The following is an 18929-nucleotide window of genomic DNA, read 5'->3' on the forward strand; positions in this document are numbered from 1 at the left end:
CGTTGTGTTTGCACGGCTGTGTTTCGGTTTGCAGGGTGGGATATAGCGTGAATTTACTGGGTACAGAGGAATAACACCCGAGTCCTCAGGAATGGCAACGCATGGGGGGTATCATGGGCGAAACAGTATACTCTGTTATGTCCATGGTGCTGCTCATGTCTATAGGCGACAGTTACCACTTTCCATCAGGTGAGCTGTTAGCTTGTTTGCCATTCTAAGTTGTATAAAAAATAAAATTTCTATCTACCAGTGTGTAACCGTGGTGGATATCTTATTACTAACGAAATGGAAATAATTTTCGCTAGTAACTAGATATATACAAAAAATATTATATATTTTTAGAGTCAAATAATTGTTGTATGAAAAAAGATCATGTTCATAGAATAATTAATTTGTTAAAGTTGTTGGAAATGTAATTTAGTCTTTATCTAAGAAGTTTATGTTGTCAATGTCTAAAAGGTAAATATGTATCTGTAAAAACAAATATCTGTTGTAATTGCTTACTCTGTGGTCTGTTAGAATAGAAAAATGTATTTGTTAAGATTGCTGTGGTGTTCCTGTTCACCAATATATATATAATAAAGATTCGTTTCAATTAATAGTGTTAATGATAAGGCTTTGTAACGCATTTGGACCATATGGACACATATATTTCTATAAGTGAACAATAATTAATTGTTAAGAATTGTTTCAAAATTACACTGAGTCATTGTCCTCAAGCTGAAAACATTACGTCAACAGACAAACAAATATGAAGCTTTGTGGAGCCAGATAGACAATAATAACGTGTAATCCAACCTCGCCCTCGCAAATTAACTCCACGGTATATACTTGGCTTCTTTTATGAATTAGTCGTAATAAATATAAAGAATACTTACTAACATAATAAAATTGTAACTAAATCATGTCTGCACATGGGAAATATAAAAAAAATATATAATATAAAAGGTCTTAATAAGATCAATAAATGTCAAAGACCGGCAACGCACAAGCAGCTCCACTCGGATTCAATTGTTCGTGGGCTACAGTAGCCGCTTTTCGTCAGGTTGACCGTCTGTTCGTTTACCTTCCTAACAATAAAAAAAAACACAATTTTAGAAATTTTGACTATGTATTTATCAGGCATCACGCCAAAACTACTGTATCAAATTCAATGCGATTTTCACAGTTGTATTCCCAAGTGTTTAACTTAAAAACTTTTGTATATTTTATCTTGATACGCCATCTATTTCATTGGTTTTCCTATTTTTGAAATCCATTCATATGAAGTAACAGGCAAAAAGCTAATGTACCAAATGAAACGGTTTTTTAATGGGTGATAATGGAATGGTAACCCCAGCGCTATCGGTATACACCGGCGGGGCACCAGTGAAGGATGATAGATAAGAATAAAGCAGGTCAGTTAGCCCATCGTGACGAATTCAACAAGAATTGTTCACGATGGTTTCCAGGGGAAATCACGTGGAGGTCGACCTAATAGGGCATATTGCTAGCAATGGGGCTATTAAACTGCATTGCTAACAATCCCTTTCCCCCCAAATGAAACGGTTAGGTAGTATAGCACTGTATTTTCGTTTGACGATATCAGCCATTATCGTCCACTGCTGAACATAGGCCTCTCCCTATTGGGGGGTTGCCAGTAGTTGTCACGCTTAGCATGCGAATTGACAACTGCAGTTAGACTCTGGTGATGTTTAAAAAGGGACGCTGCTATGATTGACAGACCTTAACTATTAAATTCCCTTAGTTGCCTCTTACGACACACACAGGAAAGGAAGAGGTGGCCATATTTTCTTTTATATTATTGAAAAATTTTCAGTTTTACTGGTAACACAATTACTTGAAAGCACACAAGTAATTTCGAATTCATCCTGTATGTACACTATTACCAAGTAATGATCCGTCATATCGCAACCTATTTCCTTGAATTGATGTCGATCGATCGACAATTTTATTACGATACATCCGCAATGAAATAATAATTTATTGGTTCTTGTTTTACGGATGTTTTGATCCTAGCGATTGCTGTATAAAAATATCTACAATATAAATATATATTGTAGATATTTTTATACAGTATTCATATATATATATATATATATATATATATATATATATATATATATATATATATATATATATATATATATATATATATATATAATGAAGATTCGTTTCAATTAATAGTGTTAATGATAAAGCTTTGTAACGCATTTGGACCATATGGACACATATATTTCCATAAGTGAACAATTAATTAGTTAAGAATTGTTTAAAAATTACACTGAGTCATTGACCTCAAGCTATATATATATATATATATATATATATATAGCTAGCAATATGCCCTATCAGGGTCACTATGGGCAAACTGACCTATTTCCTCATCATCTCTCACTGGTGCACCATCAGTATATATAGCTATAGTAGATAGCGCAGGCGAAGTTACTGTTCCATTTAACATCATCATCATCATCACCTTTAACTGTCCACTGCTGAACATAAGCCTCTGCTATCTCTCGTCCTGCCTTAGTCGCCTCTTACGACATCCATGGGAAATAGAGGGGTGGCCTATTCTATGTCGAGCCATATGAACGCCATATTTTGCCCGCGAGAATAAGTACATAGACTATCCTATGTGCTAAATAACAAAAAAAAAAATAATCTATCCATGTACCAAATATTATTTAAATCCGTTTCAAATCAACGGGGAAATAGCTATAAAGTATACAAATATAAACCACAAATAATTTTACAGTACTCCAAGCTGATTTAGCGTCAGTAAGTACCGAAAGGCGGGAATCCATCGAGTATGATGCAGCATTGTAAATTATCTAAAGCACATAATAAAGTTATGAATCATATTTTTATTGTAAAACACACTGAATAGCAAAGGAATTTTTATTTCAGAGCTTTTTTTTTCTTTTTATAAATACCTACAAGATCGTCAAACAAGATGGTAAGTGAAAAATGGTATCGACAATATAAAAACATAAAAACTGTATTATCGTCATGTGTTATTAGAACTCCTGGCAGCCATATTGATGTCAATGGCTTCTTATCAACGCAAACATGGCTGATTTGCAGAAGCAAATGGCAAAACTGCAAAAATTAAAGTGAAACAGTGTATTTATAAAAAAGCAATATCATAGTGATTAGTTTGCTTAATTTTCAGTTATTCCCTACAAAATGTTCCCAAAAGCACGCGCAGCAATACCATTGTGTCTGACATATTTTGATAAATATAAAATTGAAGATAAAAATAAAAATTTTTCAATAACATTAGAGTATAAAATATTTAAAAGACAAACCCGTATCCAAAGGTCTCAAGGGTAACCGATGTACAGTATTACAGAGATCATTAGTCATATGGAGACTATGGTGAGGAATCTTATTAACATATCAAGTGGCTCTCAGTCAATTGACAGGTCAAGGAATTTATGATACATGACCATACATATGAACAGTTCGCAAAGTACATAGAATACTGATAAAAAAAAACAAGTCAACTAATTTGACAATTAGCTGACAAAAAGTTGACCCGTTTTTGAGGCTTGATTCTGTATCTATATAATTTACTAGCGACCCGCCCCGGCTTCGCACAGGTGTAATGCTGATACTAAATATACCTACCTACCACAGAATGTCCTTGTAAACAACGTTTACAGCTTTTTTGTTAGTAGACAATACGAACATGATATAGTACTATAGGACGAACCGCGGCCGCGCCGCCGGCCAAACCGGTACCACCGTACCGCTATGTCCCTGCATTTTAAATCTGTAATATCTTCGGAAATATTCATTTAAATTACATGTTGTAAAGAGCCATATTGATCTATATTAAATGGATAATTTATTTAAAGTACTTAATTGGATAAGAATTAATGCTGTATTGCTTAAAATCTCTTCGTAAATAAGCCATTTTTCCCGGAAAATGGTTATTGTGGGTTATCCTTAAGAGATAGACATATACCATCGCGGACTTTTTTGTTAACCTTTATAAGGTATACAATTCTGTAGTACTTTATTTTGATTTATCTCGTGGGGTTCTGCCAGTGTTGGCAATGTAAGCGCAAAAAAATGTGTTTATTTACGACATCACATTAGAAACCTGTAAATTTATCAGTCAGTTATTTATCTCTACAATATTATGCATTTATTATACATATAAACCTTCCTCTTGAATCACTCTATCTATTAAAAAATCACTTCAAAATCCGTTGCGTAGTTTTAAAGATTTAAGCATACATTACATAGGGACGGACAGACAGCGACAGCGACTTTGTTTTATACTCATACTATGTAGTTTATAAGTTTATTAAGATGCTAGCAAATAAATGTACCATTTATCTGTCTATATAAATTATTTATTGTTTATTGTACATAAATATCATGTTATATGTATTAAACGTATAAATATATGTATTAAAATATAATAAAACCATATCTCGCGTATTCTTAGTTATTTGTCAGCATATCGACAACAAGAGCATCTAAATAATGAGTTACTCACGCTGTCCTCTAAGTGCCAAAGTCAACAATCAGCGAATGCTGGAGTCACGATGTTTGATATCGAATATAATATAGATTTGAACATATATATTTATATATAAATAAAATAAATAGTTAAACGTATTTATTTATTTAAAGGAATTAAACAGTTATATATATATATCAGATAGCTTATAGTTTCATTCTGGAACCTAATCATACATAAGTTTATGGAAAGGACATTAAATGAAATATATATATTAGTAAATAATTATAAATTGCCAAATATGGCTAAGAAAAGAACTCGAAAACGACTGGACCTATTCACTTATCTTTTTTTCGAGGAAAGATTTTAATTATTGAAAAAATTGCTTAGTAAAACATAAAAAAAAACATATTTTTATTTTTCTCATAGATTTTGTTTTTTTTTTATGAGTGACAATGGTTTGGTAGCCCCGCCTGCGCTAACGGGATACGCTGGCGGAGCACCAGTAAAGGGTGATAGATGAGAATGAAAACAGGCCAGTTAGCCCATCGTAATGAATTCATCAGGAATTAACCATGATAGTTTCCAGGGGGAACCGCGAGGAGGTCGACCTGGTTGGGTATATTGCTAGCAATAGGATTCTCAGTCTCCATTACTAACAATCCCTTTCCCCCGATAGATATTGTTGTATGCGTAGACAGATTGTCATAGTCTAACAGGTTTTTGACAGAACGATGTCTGTCTTTCTCCATACTAAACTGTATCGAAATTACTATCAACAATATATCAACTATGTCAATTGCCCAAATGTTTTGTAATATAAATTGTATGAAAGAACCTCAGAATCGAAATTTGGCAAAAGTCAATTATTCATTCATTTCATTCAATAATTCATTAAAAAAGATATATTGAGTGTAGAGAACGAAAAATTAAGTAATGCAGTTACGCAATTTACCCATATCCAGATCAATAAAAACTTCTTTCAAATATTTAACGCCACATCTATGGTATTATCATCATTTCAGCCATTATTCGTCCACTGCTGGGCATAACCCTCCCCCATAGACTATTGCATCATACAAAGTCTAAAATTGTTCTTTCACTTTATATTTTTTGGGGAACTTTAGTTTCTTAAATTCTGTCCACATTGGGCGGGGGGAAAGAGATTGTTAGCAATGGAGTTTGACAGCCCCATTGCTAGTAATATGCCCTATTAGGTCGACCTCCACGTGGTTCCCCCTGAAAACCATCGTGAACAATTCTTGTTGAATTCATCACGATGGGGTAACTGACCTGCTTCATCCTCACCTATCATCCTTCACTGGTGCCCCGCCGGTGTATACCGATAGCGCGGGTGGGATAACCATTCCATTATCATCCATTAAAAAAAATTATACATTGGGCTTCTTTCTCAAAGTCCTTTTAATTAATCAATTTAAATCTTATATTTACCATTTTGTTAAATAACGAATCATCCATATGTACCAGCATAAGTCTGAAGTGATTGAACTCTCTTATACATGTGTATCTAGCAATGAATGATTACACACAATACCTAAAAACATTACCTCAAACAAACCGCAGTACGTGCGTAATGGAATTTATTTTGATAAGTAAATCTCGTAAAGGCTTTGTTTATCAAAGTAAATTCCGTTTGAAATGAAGATATATTTATTTGGATTCAAAGTCGAGAAATTCTGACAGTCAAGTTTAATAAAAACAAATCTACGTCGGGGTTTACCATGGGGGAAAATGGTATGGTAACCCCGCCTGCGCTAACGGGATACGCTGGCGGAGCACCAGTGAAGGGTGATAGATGAGAATGAAAACAGGCCAGTTAGCCCATCACGATGAATTCATCAGGAATTAACCATGATAGTTTCTAGGAAGAACCGCGAGGAGGTCGACCTGGTTGGATATATTGCTAGCAATGGGATTCTCAGTCTCCATTACTAACAATCCCTTTCCCCCCTGACTACATATATTAATATTATGCTACGGTAACTGTGATTATTTATAAACTGTTAATGATTACTGCAAAATATTAATATAAACTAATACAGAAATAAGTAATACAAGCTGTAAATTTTATATATTTTCAATAATATTATTGCTTTAAATTTTTGTTTTACTATGTACCAAATGATATATAGCAACACTGATATGCCAGATCAGACTGACTCGGATATCTGTTAAGTATCTATTCGAATACTCAGTACTAAATACATAACATTCGGATACTCAGTATTCGAATAACTAGAATACGAATCGTGTGTTTATCATAATTACTTTTTTTGTTTCTGTTTCATTAGTTTCTCCCTTAATTGCTAAAAGAAATATTATTAAATGACTGAATATTTTTTTTATACGACTTAGAATGGCAAACAAGCTGACAGCCCACCTGATGGAAAGTGGTAACCGTCGCCTATAGACATGAGCAGTACCATGGACATAACAGAGTATACTGTTTCACCCATGATACCCCCCATGCGGTGCCATTCCTGAGGACTCAGATGTTATTCCTCTGTACCCAGTAAATTCACGCCATATCCCACCCTTCAAACTGAAATACAGCCATGCAAACACAACTGCTTCACGGTTGAAACACGAATGGGATATTTACTATAATTTAAAAATAAATTTAAAAAATCAATTGAGTAATTAATCGAGTTTGTTGTAATACTCGATTACTCATATCAGGATTACTTTTTTTTAATGTGCACTGAAACACTCGAATACTGGAAAAAACCGACTCAGCACATTACTACATAGCAAATCCTTACATTGTATGGATAGAGTGTCTACATACAAATTCAACGAAAAAAACGAGTAATTTTTTACAATTTTGCATGAGAAATAATTATGAGTGATTCCTTTATAACTTCTATATTTATTTTGTCTTATAAATTCTGCACCTTTTTAATGTGCAATAACTCATTTAATTTATTAAATAATTAAATATAGATACGTCAAGATACATTATGTGCGTAAGTGTACAGAACACTGATAAAAAGTTAGCCTATTTTTGAGGTTCGATGCTCTATCTATTTAATCTAAGGGCAAACCCCATTACAGGTAATTCGTGTGTGGCAGGGGTTTTTAACCTCTCGATTTCGTATTTTATTAGCAGAATTATTCCACTCGTGTCTGTGGCTGTGTCACTATAGACCCCGTGTTACCTGAAATAGAATAGGTGCCTTGTCAATATTGTTAAAAACAAACATTAACAAGTTCATGTGAATATTTTCACATCACGACTTCACACATTTTAGAACGTTTTTGTGTACTAATTATTTAACGCCACTCAAGTTGCTCTGTACTTTTATATTATAAAGTTTTGTAACATCTACCTAGTGTCTAATTGTAAAACATTGTCTTGAATTGACAGAAGACAATTCTTAGGATGTATTTTTTAATCTCCATGTCTATGTTTATGTAGTCATACTATTAGTATAGTACAAATAAAAAATATATAATATATATCTATAAATAAATTGCATTTAGAGGGTGCTGCTTATGAGTTGTGTTATATTCATGTTTGCTTGTTAATTTTCTATTTAATAATACATATAAATAGAATTTAATTTCAATTAATACCACAGTACTCATGAAAATGTAAAATTATCTTGTACAAAATAATTAAAAAAAGTGACTGTCGAATTTCTTGCGGATTCTTCTCAGCAGATAACAACATTTGAAACCAGCAATATAAAAAGTGACGTTTTATAAGATCTTATAAACAAGTCTATTTGAATAAAGATTATTTTATTCTATTCTGTTCCATCCTATTCAATCCTATTCCATGCTATTCCATCCTATTCCATTATATTTCATCCTATTCCATCCTGTTCAATCCTATTCAATCTTATTTCATTCTATTCTATTCTAATCTACTCTATTCTGTGTTTATGTAATAATTTCAACAATGCTCCGTTATCTTTTCATTATGTAATTTTCTGTTGAAACAGACTATACTTACGTATTACTTAGCCACGATAGGTGGGCGTGAGACCCTGTCCATCAGGTGCAACATGCTTGTTTATCGTTCATTAACAATATACAAATTGTCTACGAAACCTACCGACTGACGCTTTCTTATTAATACTGTTTTCTTATATACATACTCAACTTCAAGAAGGATGAAGTTCTATGTTCCATTGTATATTCTTTGTATATTTGGTTATACAAAACGGAAGACTTCGTAGTGTCAATGTAAATGTACATTCAAGTTTCGTATACTTGAAGAAAAGTAGCTACCGACACCAATAAATACGACCACCATGGAGATCACAAATTACACTGTCAGGCCCGTAGTACTTCTCTTACAGTGCTATGAGTACTAAGATGCTGGGCTATAAACTCTGTACCTAATTTAATTGCATATTCCACCCTTCAATTATATAAGGGGGAAGGGATTGTTAATAATAGAGTCTAATTGCCCCCTTCTTAGTTATTATATTTTGCTTTTAAATCAACTTTCACGCGGTTAATAATTTTTGAATTCGTCATGATGGGGCAACTGACTTGCTTTCATTCTCAGGTATCATTCATCACTGTGGTAGACACGGCAACCATTTAAATTTTTGCCAATTCAACAAATACAATTATTTATTTATTTATTCGTTAAAATAATTATACCATTCTGACAGTAAAAAACAAATCAGTGTTATAAACCTAGAGCTGACATACAAAATTATATAAATGGTATTTAATCCGACTTTACTTACAAATTCTGAGCCGATTGCCGAATATAATATGAAAGATTGTCATCTTTGACGATTGGCTACTACTAAAAACATCAAGGATGTTTATAAAATAAATAATATCTGTACTGCACGAGTTAAGGGAGCGTACAGTAGTAGGTTTTTTTTTAATGGGTGAAAATGAAATGGTAACCCCGCTTGCGCTAATAGGATACGCTGGCGGAGCACCAGTGAAGGGTGATAGATGAGAATGAAAACGGGCCAGTTAGCCCATCATGATGAATTCATTAGGAATTAACCATGATAGTTTCCAGGGGGAACCGCGAGGAGGTCGACCTGGTTGGGTATATTGCTAGCAATGGTTCTTAGTCTGCATTACTAACAATCCCTTTCCCCCCAAGATACAGTAGTAGGTTAGTTTTTTTTTTGTTCAATGTATTGGGTTTGGATCCCCAAGCACTTGCGGTTGCGCTTTTGGTTTACGCTCGCATATGCCAAGGTTTGCAGTCGATTAGGTAATTATATGGGTAAAGAATTTGGGCTTCATCATTAAGTGGGTACTGAGAGCATGACTTTTAAGATAGTAGTAAGTTAGAGATAAGTTCTATGCCTCAAAATCTTTATATTCACACGAAGGTCGGCAAAGGCCAAGAACTTTTTCTTTAGTCTTTCAAAATATTACTACAGTTAGTGACTTCAGCGTGCGAGATGTATGAGTGATTAGTTTCTCGCTGTATGGGCCTCGTTCCCTTATCGCGACTACATTCGACATTGTCTGATAACGTTGTTTTTAATTGACAATGATGTGTGCTGATGGTAGACGTAGTTTGCAAACATTGGAACCGCACTTAACTGGCTCTGTATTTTAGAAGCCATTTTTTTTTAATTAAATCAGCTGAGTATTATTGCTATTAATTGACTAGTTGTTTTTTTTTTTAGTTTTTTTTTTATGTGATTAAGCCTGTGCGACTGCTGTGTTATTTTATTTATATACAATATACTATTTGTTTTTATAAATAGCACTAATATACTATTTTTGATGAGATACTTAAATCTTAAAATATATGGAGAATTCAAAGGTAAACTTGAACTAGATTCTTTTATAAATTCGCCATTTATAATTCATCAATTTATAACAGATCTATCTGATGGTTTCTCACAGAAGATTTACAAATAAATCAAGGGCATATAGGTATAAATAGTTTTACGATACATTACCTTATTACAGTTGGTTTAAGCTTATTTTCAATCGATCGTTTCATAAAATCAAATAATGTTATTATTTTAAAAATAAAATACTATTATTAAAATAAAATCAAATATGAATACGTATTTGGCACAGATGTATCATATACTGAATTCTCATAGGACACATTTTGTTCTAATTCAAGTAGAGACATTTTCGAATTGCAGTAAAGCATTTTCGCTTCGTAACAAATGATAGAAACCTACTTTACATTTTTTTTAATGAATAATAATGAAATGTTAACCCCTCCTGCGCTAACGGTATACGCTGCCGGGGCACTAGTGAGGGATGACAGCTGAGAATAAAAAGGCAGGTCAGTTAGCCCATTGTAATGAATAATACAACTGGAATTCAGCACGATAGTTTCCAGGGGGACTGCGTGGATGTTTTTGATGAGTGAAAATGGTATGGTAACCCCGCCTGCGTTAACGGGATATGCTGGCGGAGCACCAGTGAAGGGTGATAGATGAGAATAAAAACAGGTCAGTTAGCCCATCATGATGAATTTATCAGGAATTAACCATGATAGTTTCCAGAGAGAACCGCGAGGAGGTCGACCTGGTTGGGTTTATTGCTAGCAATGGGATTCTCAGTCTCCGTTACTAACAATCCTTTCCCCCCACTGCGTGAAGATTGGCCCGATAGGATATTTTGCTAACAATGGGACTGATAGTCCGCATTACCAATAATCCCTTCCCCCCACCTACTTTACATTGGGTGATTACATAAAAATAATTTAAGTGTTTGACCTCAAATAATAAAAGCTCAATGAAAATTAACGATAAATTCAGATAAAACATAGACAAATGTAACAAAGCTACTAATGAGGATTGGTTTCACTCAGCGGTCAAACATTGTCCGTTTCGTTTGAGGCAGATGTTTACTGTGTCTAATTGTGTAAGTTATTAAGGGTAACCTTGGCTATGTCTACAATTCTGGTAAAAGGCGCCACGGTATTAACGTAACCTCATATTTCATGTTTTTTTTTTTATTCCTTCATTCATTAATCAGAGGAAAACTATGAGATTAAATAAAGCAATGTAAGCACCTATATATGGTCTAATAATAAAAGACAAAGAAATAGCGCAATCAAGGAAAATAGATTGAAACGTTGATTGAAAAGTATTGAAAAAGGTATGCTACAATATGCTATATGGAAAGAATAGATGATAAAAGAATTGTGAAAAATATCGAACAAGAATTAGTGGATATGTTGTCGAGAGTTTTTTTTTTTTTTTATACAGCTTATAATGGCAAACAAGCTGACGGCCCACCTGATGGAAAGTGCTAACCGTTGCCTATAGACATGAGCAGTACCATTGACATAATAGAGTATACTGTTTCACCCATGATACCCCCATGCGTTGCCATTCCTGAGGACTCAGGTGTTATTCCTCTGTACCCAGTAAATTCACGCCATATCCCACCCTTCAAACCAAAACACAGCCATGCAAACACAACTGTTTCACGGTTGAAACACGAATGGGACAGAGGTACCCAAGCAATCGACTTTTGTACAAAGTCTCCCTCTTTGGGGGTTTGGCCAGCAGTTGCCACGGTTGGCAGGCGGATTTGCAACCGCAGTAAAGCTTTAGAGACGTTTTATGAGGGACGGTGCTGCCCATCTCTCGCACTCACTTAGCCGGCTTTTACGACACCTACGGAAAAGGAAAGGCCTATTCTATGCCGGGACCACACGACCATATCATATAAATACCTACAGACAAATCTATTTCTTTTGGAATTCGCTCAAAAAAATGTATACTGTCCAACAAAGAAGCATCGAAATAACATTGCGCCAGATAACATTCTCATAATCTGATAATGCGGCTGGTGAGTTATAAAAAAATTCATCATTCTTCTCAGTGCGATTATCAAAATATTTACACCAGTACTGTTGATAACTGGTATCCTTTGATGTTGTACATTGCTTCCTACATTAACGTGAAATATTTTGTATACCGGTTGATACTGGTAAACTGGCACTTATGTTAGTGCATTACAAGCTTAAGATACAATGCATTTGAATTTACATAAGATCTTTTTTATGACATGAAATTGAAAAATATGTTATATAATATATACATAGACATATATACATATTTTATTAACATTAGTGTTTTTCTTTTTTTTATTAATAACACTTCTGCAGGAGGGAAAAGTAAGTAATGGGAACTAACAAGTCCATTGCTAGCAATGTATCTTATCATGTCGACCTCCACGCGGGGCCCCCTGGAAACCATCGTGGATATCACCTCTCACTGGTGCCCCGCCAGCGTATACCGATAGTACAGGCGAGGTTACCATTTCATTTTCACCCATTAAAAAAAATTACATTTCTTCGTCAAACAGCTACCATTTTTTTTCTTTCTCCTCTACCTAAAGGTTGTCTGGAAGAGATTGCTTTAGCGATAAGACCTCCTTCTGTACTTCATAAGTATAATATATATTTATCTTTGTATTATTGTTCAAGTGGTGCGATAAAGAGTAAATTAAAGTAGAGAGAGTAAAGGGTAAATCAATAAATAATAAGAGGTTAAAATACGAAATGAATAGTATCTAATAATACGAATTCCGTGTATGAAAGTATCATAAAATTGTAAAAAGTGGGTGTTCCAAATACAAATCGTTCACTAGACATTATTTTTAGGAGTCTATATTTATTTTTATAAAATATGTTTATAACTATCTCTATCTTCACTAGGTATAATAAATAGATGTGTAATAAAATTTTATAGAAAACTATAAAAGTTGAACTTTGAGACATAGTGTGCATTATTAACACCCCCCCCCCCCAATATATAGGTATATATAGGTATATAACAATATGACAGGTCGACCTCCCATTGGTCCCCCTGGAAACCATCGTGCTGAATTCCAAGTGTATTCATCACGATGGGCTAACTGATTTACCTTTTCATCCTCACCAATCATCCTTTACTGGTGCCCCGTCAGTGTATACCGACAGCGCAGGCGGGGTTACCATACCATTATCATGCAATAAAAAAAAACTTACTGTGATATAAAGTTAATTATTATCATCAAAAATACCTACTTCAAACTGTTGCGTTGCTAAGTTCGACATATTTAAGTAATTCATCATTATTCCATTAAATTATAAATAAAACGTGAACGTAATCAATCGAAATAACAGTTTAATCATCAAAAAATGATATGATTATGTTATTAACCTTTTTCGTTTTGAAAAATGACATTTATTACTCGCTACAATTAAGTACATTTATTGTGTACAATTAACTATCCTACGTCACTTGGACTGTCACGCACGACAGATCTGTATGTACTTCAATTAATTACTTCATTCATTACTCCAGCCCATGAATGATAATAAAAATAAATAAGGAAATTTTACCATAGTAACATTTTGTAATAACTTGGATACTTTAATTTCATTAGAGTTTCTCCCACCACATATAATGCAGTACTATAATATGCTACATAACTACAGATAAAAGGGGAGAAAGGGATTGTTAGTAATGGAGACTGAGAATCCCATTGCTAGCAATATACCCAACCAGATCGACCTCCTCGCGGTTTTCCCTGGAAACTATCATGGTTAATTCCTGATAAATTCATCATGATGGGCTAACTGAGCTGTTTTCATTCTCATCTATCACCCTTCACTGGTGCTTCGCCAACGTAGCCCATTAGCGCAGGCGGGGTTACCAAACCATTTTCTTCCATCAAAAAAAACTAAATAGCTATGCTTTAGCCGCTATGTTCCAGTTTGAAATGTTGAATATGGCAGTAAAATTACATATTATAGAGACATAAAAGCTTAGTCCTCAAAAGTGACACGAGAAGTATGCATTGTGGGCGTCGCAATAAATTACGTATGTATTATCTATGGTAAAATTCATGTATATGGGCGATGATTACATCTTACAGTCACATGGAACATCTGCTTGTTTGCTACTCTATGCTACATAAAAAAAGACAAAAGAAAACAAACCAAATTAAAAAAAGACCCCCGTTCACGTTTATTGGCGGCGGTTACTACTGTACTTCAAACAAACTGTCAGCTATTTTTACATTCTACTATGTTGCATAAAAAAAAAGATAAAAGTAATTTAAGATTGTGTTCCTCAGAAAGTAAACCGAATTCAATTGAATCATAACCAGGTATTTTGATTTTAAATGTAAATTACTGAACAAAATTTAAATCAAATTTCTATCTGGCCACCAGTAAAAATATCCTTTCAAATAAAAAAAATAAAAATTCAAATCGGATCATAACTGACAGAGTTAGAAGGCAACAAACAAAAAAAAACTAAACCGAATTGATAACTACTTCCTATGCCACTGTGTTAGGTTGACTGGAAGAGATCTCTTTTAGAGATAAGTTCGCCTTTGCTAACATTGTTATTAACTTATTGTTGTTACTGTAGGTTTTAGTGCAATAAAGAATATATATATATATATAATATCGTTCTTTTTGAAGACGCTTGAACAATGAATGAACACCAATCTACCAGCATACGTGAACTAAGAGAAGATTACACTTTTACTCTGGCGATTGTTTAAAAACCGCACGCTCGAGATAAAATAAAGAAACATTAATAATACCAACTAAATCCAAACATTCCACTCACGATGTTGTTCGCGCTGGTTATATCTAATCAAGAGTGAATTCAAGTGTTTATGTCTAAATATAATCATGCTAATGTGCCCTTTGCGGACTTGGATCGTCTGTACTCGTCGATCTCTTGATCGATCAATCAAAATCATCGTAATACTGCGCTAACACATGGTAGGCAGTACTAGTATTTATTATAAGTTCTCCGATAATCTATACTTACAATAAATCTGTAGAGAGGTCAATTCTGTACATGTAATATATTTCCAAAGGGTGATTAGTGATCGATACTGATGCCAAAAATGCAATCATTAAATTTTTTATTCATTTAAAGTTAGGTAGACTCATTTAACCCGTCACTACTGCTGTACTTCACTTGATACTTACAATTATGCACATTATTAAATAGATAAGATACTATAATACGTGTTGATTCAAGTGCAACTACGTGTAAATACTCAATAGTGCGCTGTCATACATATTTACATAGTGTATATTACAGTGAAATGAAATGAAATGATATTTATTTGCTGTGAACGCGATACATAAACTACGCGGGACCTACACGATAGCTATATTACTCGCAGATAATGTAACTTTCTATAGGCGAAAGATTTTTTAAAATGGTTTAGTAGTTTTCGAGTTTTTCCATTACATACAAATAATCAAACGCAGTGTAGGACGACCCTCCTCCCTACTAAATGGAGTGACGACCTGAAATAGATATCAGGGAGTCAGTGAACGCAGGTAGCTCAGGACTGTTTTTTTATGGCAATCTATGGGAGAGGCTTATGACCAGCAATGGGTGGATAATGACTGAAATGATGAATTAAATCTTTCCTAATTATAATATTACTATAGACTATTAGTACTCGTGTAAGGGTATCGCCCTCTAGTGGCAAGAGTTTCTAAGCATCCTTCGTTGTTCTAAATCCTCTGATGTTATTATCTAATCGTGTATTATGTTGCAGTGAGGCGATCAACCCAGAACAATGAGGAGACGGGCGACGGTGTCTCCGTGGAGCTCATACAAACAAACATCACGCGACTCACAGCAAAGTCTATACACCAGGCTGGGTACCATCTGCACTCCATAGAGCATTTGTAAATTTCTTTTCCTTTTTTTATATTAGATATTCATTTATTTTACACTAATAATACACAAAAAAAACACGACAGAACTAAACAAATGTACAAAAGCGAGCTAAATTCTAAAAGAGTTCTCTGGCAGTAAACACAAAGTGGAAAGGAGCATTAATGTCAGCGGATAGAACGGTGACAATTTTCAAACAAAAAGAACTAGGCAAACTACTTAGAATAGCAAACATGCTGACGGCTTACCTAATGGAAGTGATACCTATCGCCTATAGAGGCTATACATGAACAGCGCCATATTTTTTTTTGATGGGTGAAAATGAAATGGTCACCCCGCCTGCGCTAACAAGATACGGTGATCGATGAGAATGAAAACAGGCCAGTTAGCCCATCATGATGAATTCATCAGGAATTAACCATGACAGTTTCCAGGGGGAACCGCGAGGAGGTCGACCTGGTTGGGTATATTGCTAGCAACGGGATTTTCAGTCTCCGTTACTAACAATCCCTTTCCCCCCTGAACAGCGCCATTGATTATATAATATTGTACTACACCATGGGCATGCACAGTGATTCCCATCCGTGGTACCCCATATGGGTTTCTACTTCTGAGGACTACAATATTATGCCTATATTTGTTAATTTAAATAACTTTATTGACCAAAAAAAAATATATAAGTCAACCTTTGGGATGAACGGTGAATCACGAACGCGGTACTTCATTATTGGGATAGGTAAAGAAAATAACAGCTAATAATGTATACTTATACAAAATAAATAATACATACATATATAACATGAAATGATGGATATAATATACATACCAATTATGAGGACGACAACCGAAGGGTTAAAAAAAATCGAAATGTTATTAAAAACTAATTTACGTGTAACACTAATAGAATAAATATACAATTATATACAATTTCTATATCTAATTATAATTTAAATAATTGCCCAGTTCGAGTGTGAATCAAGTCTCGATAGTGGCTCGTTATGTAACTTATATAAATACAAAGGAATATGTATAAACAACTATATAAACATATAAAATATAAAAGATGATATTGTAATGAGTTCATAAAGTGATCATGGACTTATTACTCAAGAATAACGACTAAAACCTAGATTATTTATAGTTATATATATATATTCTAAGTATACCAGAGGGGGACATTACACAAAAGTCGTTTGCTTGGGCACCTCTGTCCAATTCGCGTTTCTACCGTGAAGCAGTTGTGTTTGCATGGCTGTGTTTCGGTTTGAAGGGTGGGATATGGCAGTGAATTTACAAGATACAAGAATAATACCTAAGTCCTCAGGAATGGCAACGTATGGGGAGTATCATGAGCGAAACAATATACTCTATTATGTCCATGGTACTGCTCATGTCTATAGGCGACGGTTAGGTATCACAAAAAAAATAACTTCGCTGCCAAAAACTATATTTCACACCGATTTTTTTTTTTCACTTTCAGATCAATTATTGATGCGCCTAAATTAGATTATGTGGCTGTAGACGATTTCTCCAAAATGCCCAGACTCAAATCACTGTAAGTACCTAGTCATATTATTCATTAACAGCTACCGTTTACTAACGGTGAATAATATATAGCAATATCTATATATTTTAGTTGCAATATCCATGTACTGGCCTAATAACGAATATGTTAAAAGCCTTTCTTGATTAACGTTTTAGTTACTTTTTCTAGTAGTACTTTTACTAGTTAGTTTAGTATATATTAAGTTGTCATTGAAAATTTTAAATTTGACCGCAAAAAACTATTTCAAAAATTCCAAAATAAAATATGAAGTAGATGTAAAGTTTTGACAAAAATGACAAAGAGTACTTAATTGTGCAGAGTTGTTTTGACAAACAAAAGCGCTGTTGTCAGATGTTGATTATTAAACTGAATGTAAAAGAGAACTTTTTGTTACAATAAAAGTTTCTTCTTCTTTATTAGTTTAACAAACAGTAACACATTACAAATGTTACTCGAAATTAATTGAATTTTACTCCTTTGCTAATGTCGTCAATTCTGAAGCGACTAATGTTTCGTTGTTAATCGCATGTTCGTTGTTTCTATATCAATTCAGACATGATTGTTATGACATTATTTTCTGTATAATATAATCAGGAAATGTAATATTTTGCTAACAGATTCATAACCCAAGCACCGCTCCTGCGTCGACTAAACCCACTGCCGCCAATGCCAGAACTACGCACATTGTACGTATGTACTTGTTTTCTATGTACCTCACTATATATTTAGAATTTATTTTAAATGACTGTAAAAGTCATGCATTGTCTTATTACTTATATAAAGAGAAAAAATTTCATTGTATGTTTATTTGTTTGTAACGAATAAACTCAAAAACTAATCAACCTGTGCTCTTGGTCAAGATATAAACTATCAGTACTTATATTAAATTACATTCAAATCCGTTTAGTTTTTGCATGAGAGAGTTACAAACATTCATCAATAAATCCATCTTATAAAGTTTTGAATTTATAATACTGGTAGCTTTATGCCTACTTGTAAAATAAATAGATGTAGTAATCTAACTTGACAATTATTCTCTGATACTTAGGTGCTCTGTAATCTGTTTCACACTTTTCATGTTATAAATTATGGTAACATTAATCTGAATTATGTAGATTAGAAGCATTTTGACATTAAGATATGCAGAATTTGCTTTATCACCTGTGATAATGATTAATCGAGACTGATTCTTGTAAATTGCATGACTCACATATCTCGATAAAGAAAAATATTATAATAAAACATGCACCCGTAAAGCGTGTATGAA

At 33.8% G+C, this 18929-nt stretch overlaps 1 protein-coding gene across 2 annotated transcripts in view; it reads left to right on the plus strand.

Annotated features, from left to right (window-relative positions):
• Positions 1-18929, plus strand: part of LOC113520710 (lutropin-choriogonadotropic hormone receptor-like) — a 41432-nt gene that overhangs the window by 8344 nt on the left and 14159 nt on the right. The window contains exons 2-4 of one of the 2 annotated variants that reach the window (XM_052897247.1): positions 15995-16127; positions 17597-17671; positions 18280-18348. In XM_052897247.1, coding sequence (XP_052753207.1) covers positions 15995-16127; positions 17597-17671; positions 18280-18348 — 277 coding nt within the window. Of the gene's footprint in view, positions 1-15994; positions 16128-17596; positions 17672-18279; positions 18353-18929 lie in introns of those variants that run through there. The other variant, XM_052897248.1, reaches the window with a different exon arrangement.

The sequence above is a fragment of the Galleria mellonella genome, unplaced genomic scaffold (assembly GCF_026898425.1).
Source record: "Galleria mellonella isolate WM207_F2 unplaced genomic scaffold, CSIRO_AGI_GalMel_v1 utg36, whole genome shotgun sequence".
NCBI lineage: Eukaryota > Metazoa > Arthropoda > Insecta > Lepidoptera > Pyralidae > Galleria > Galleria mellonella.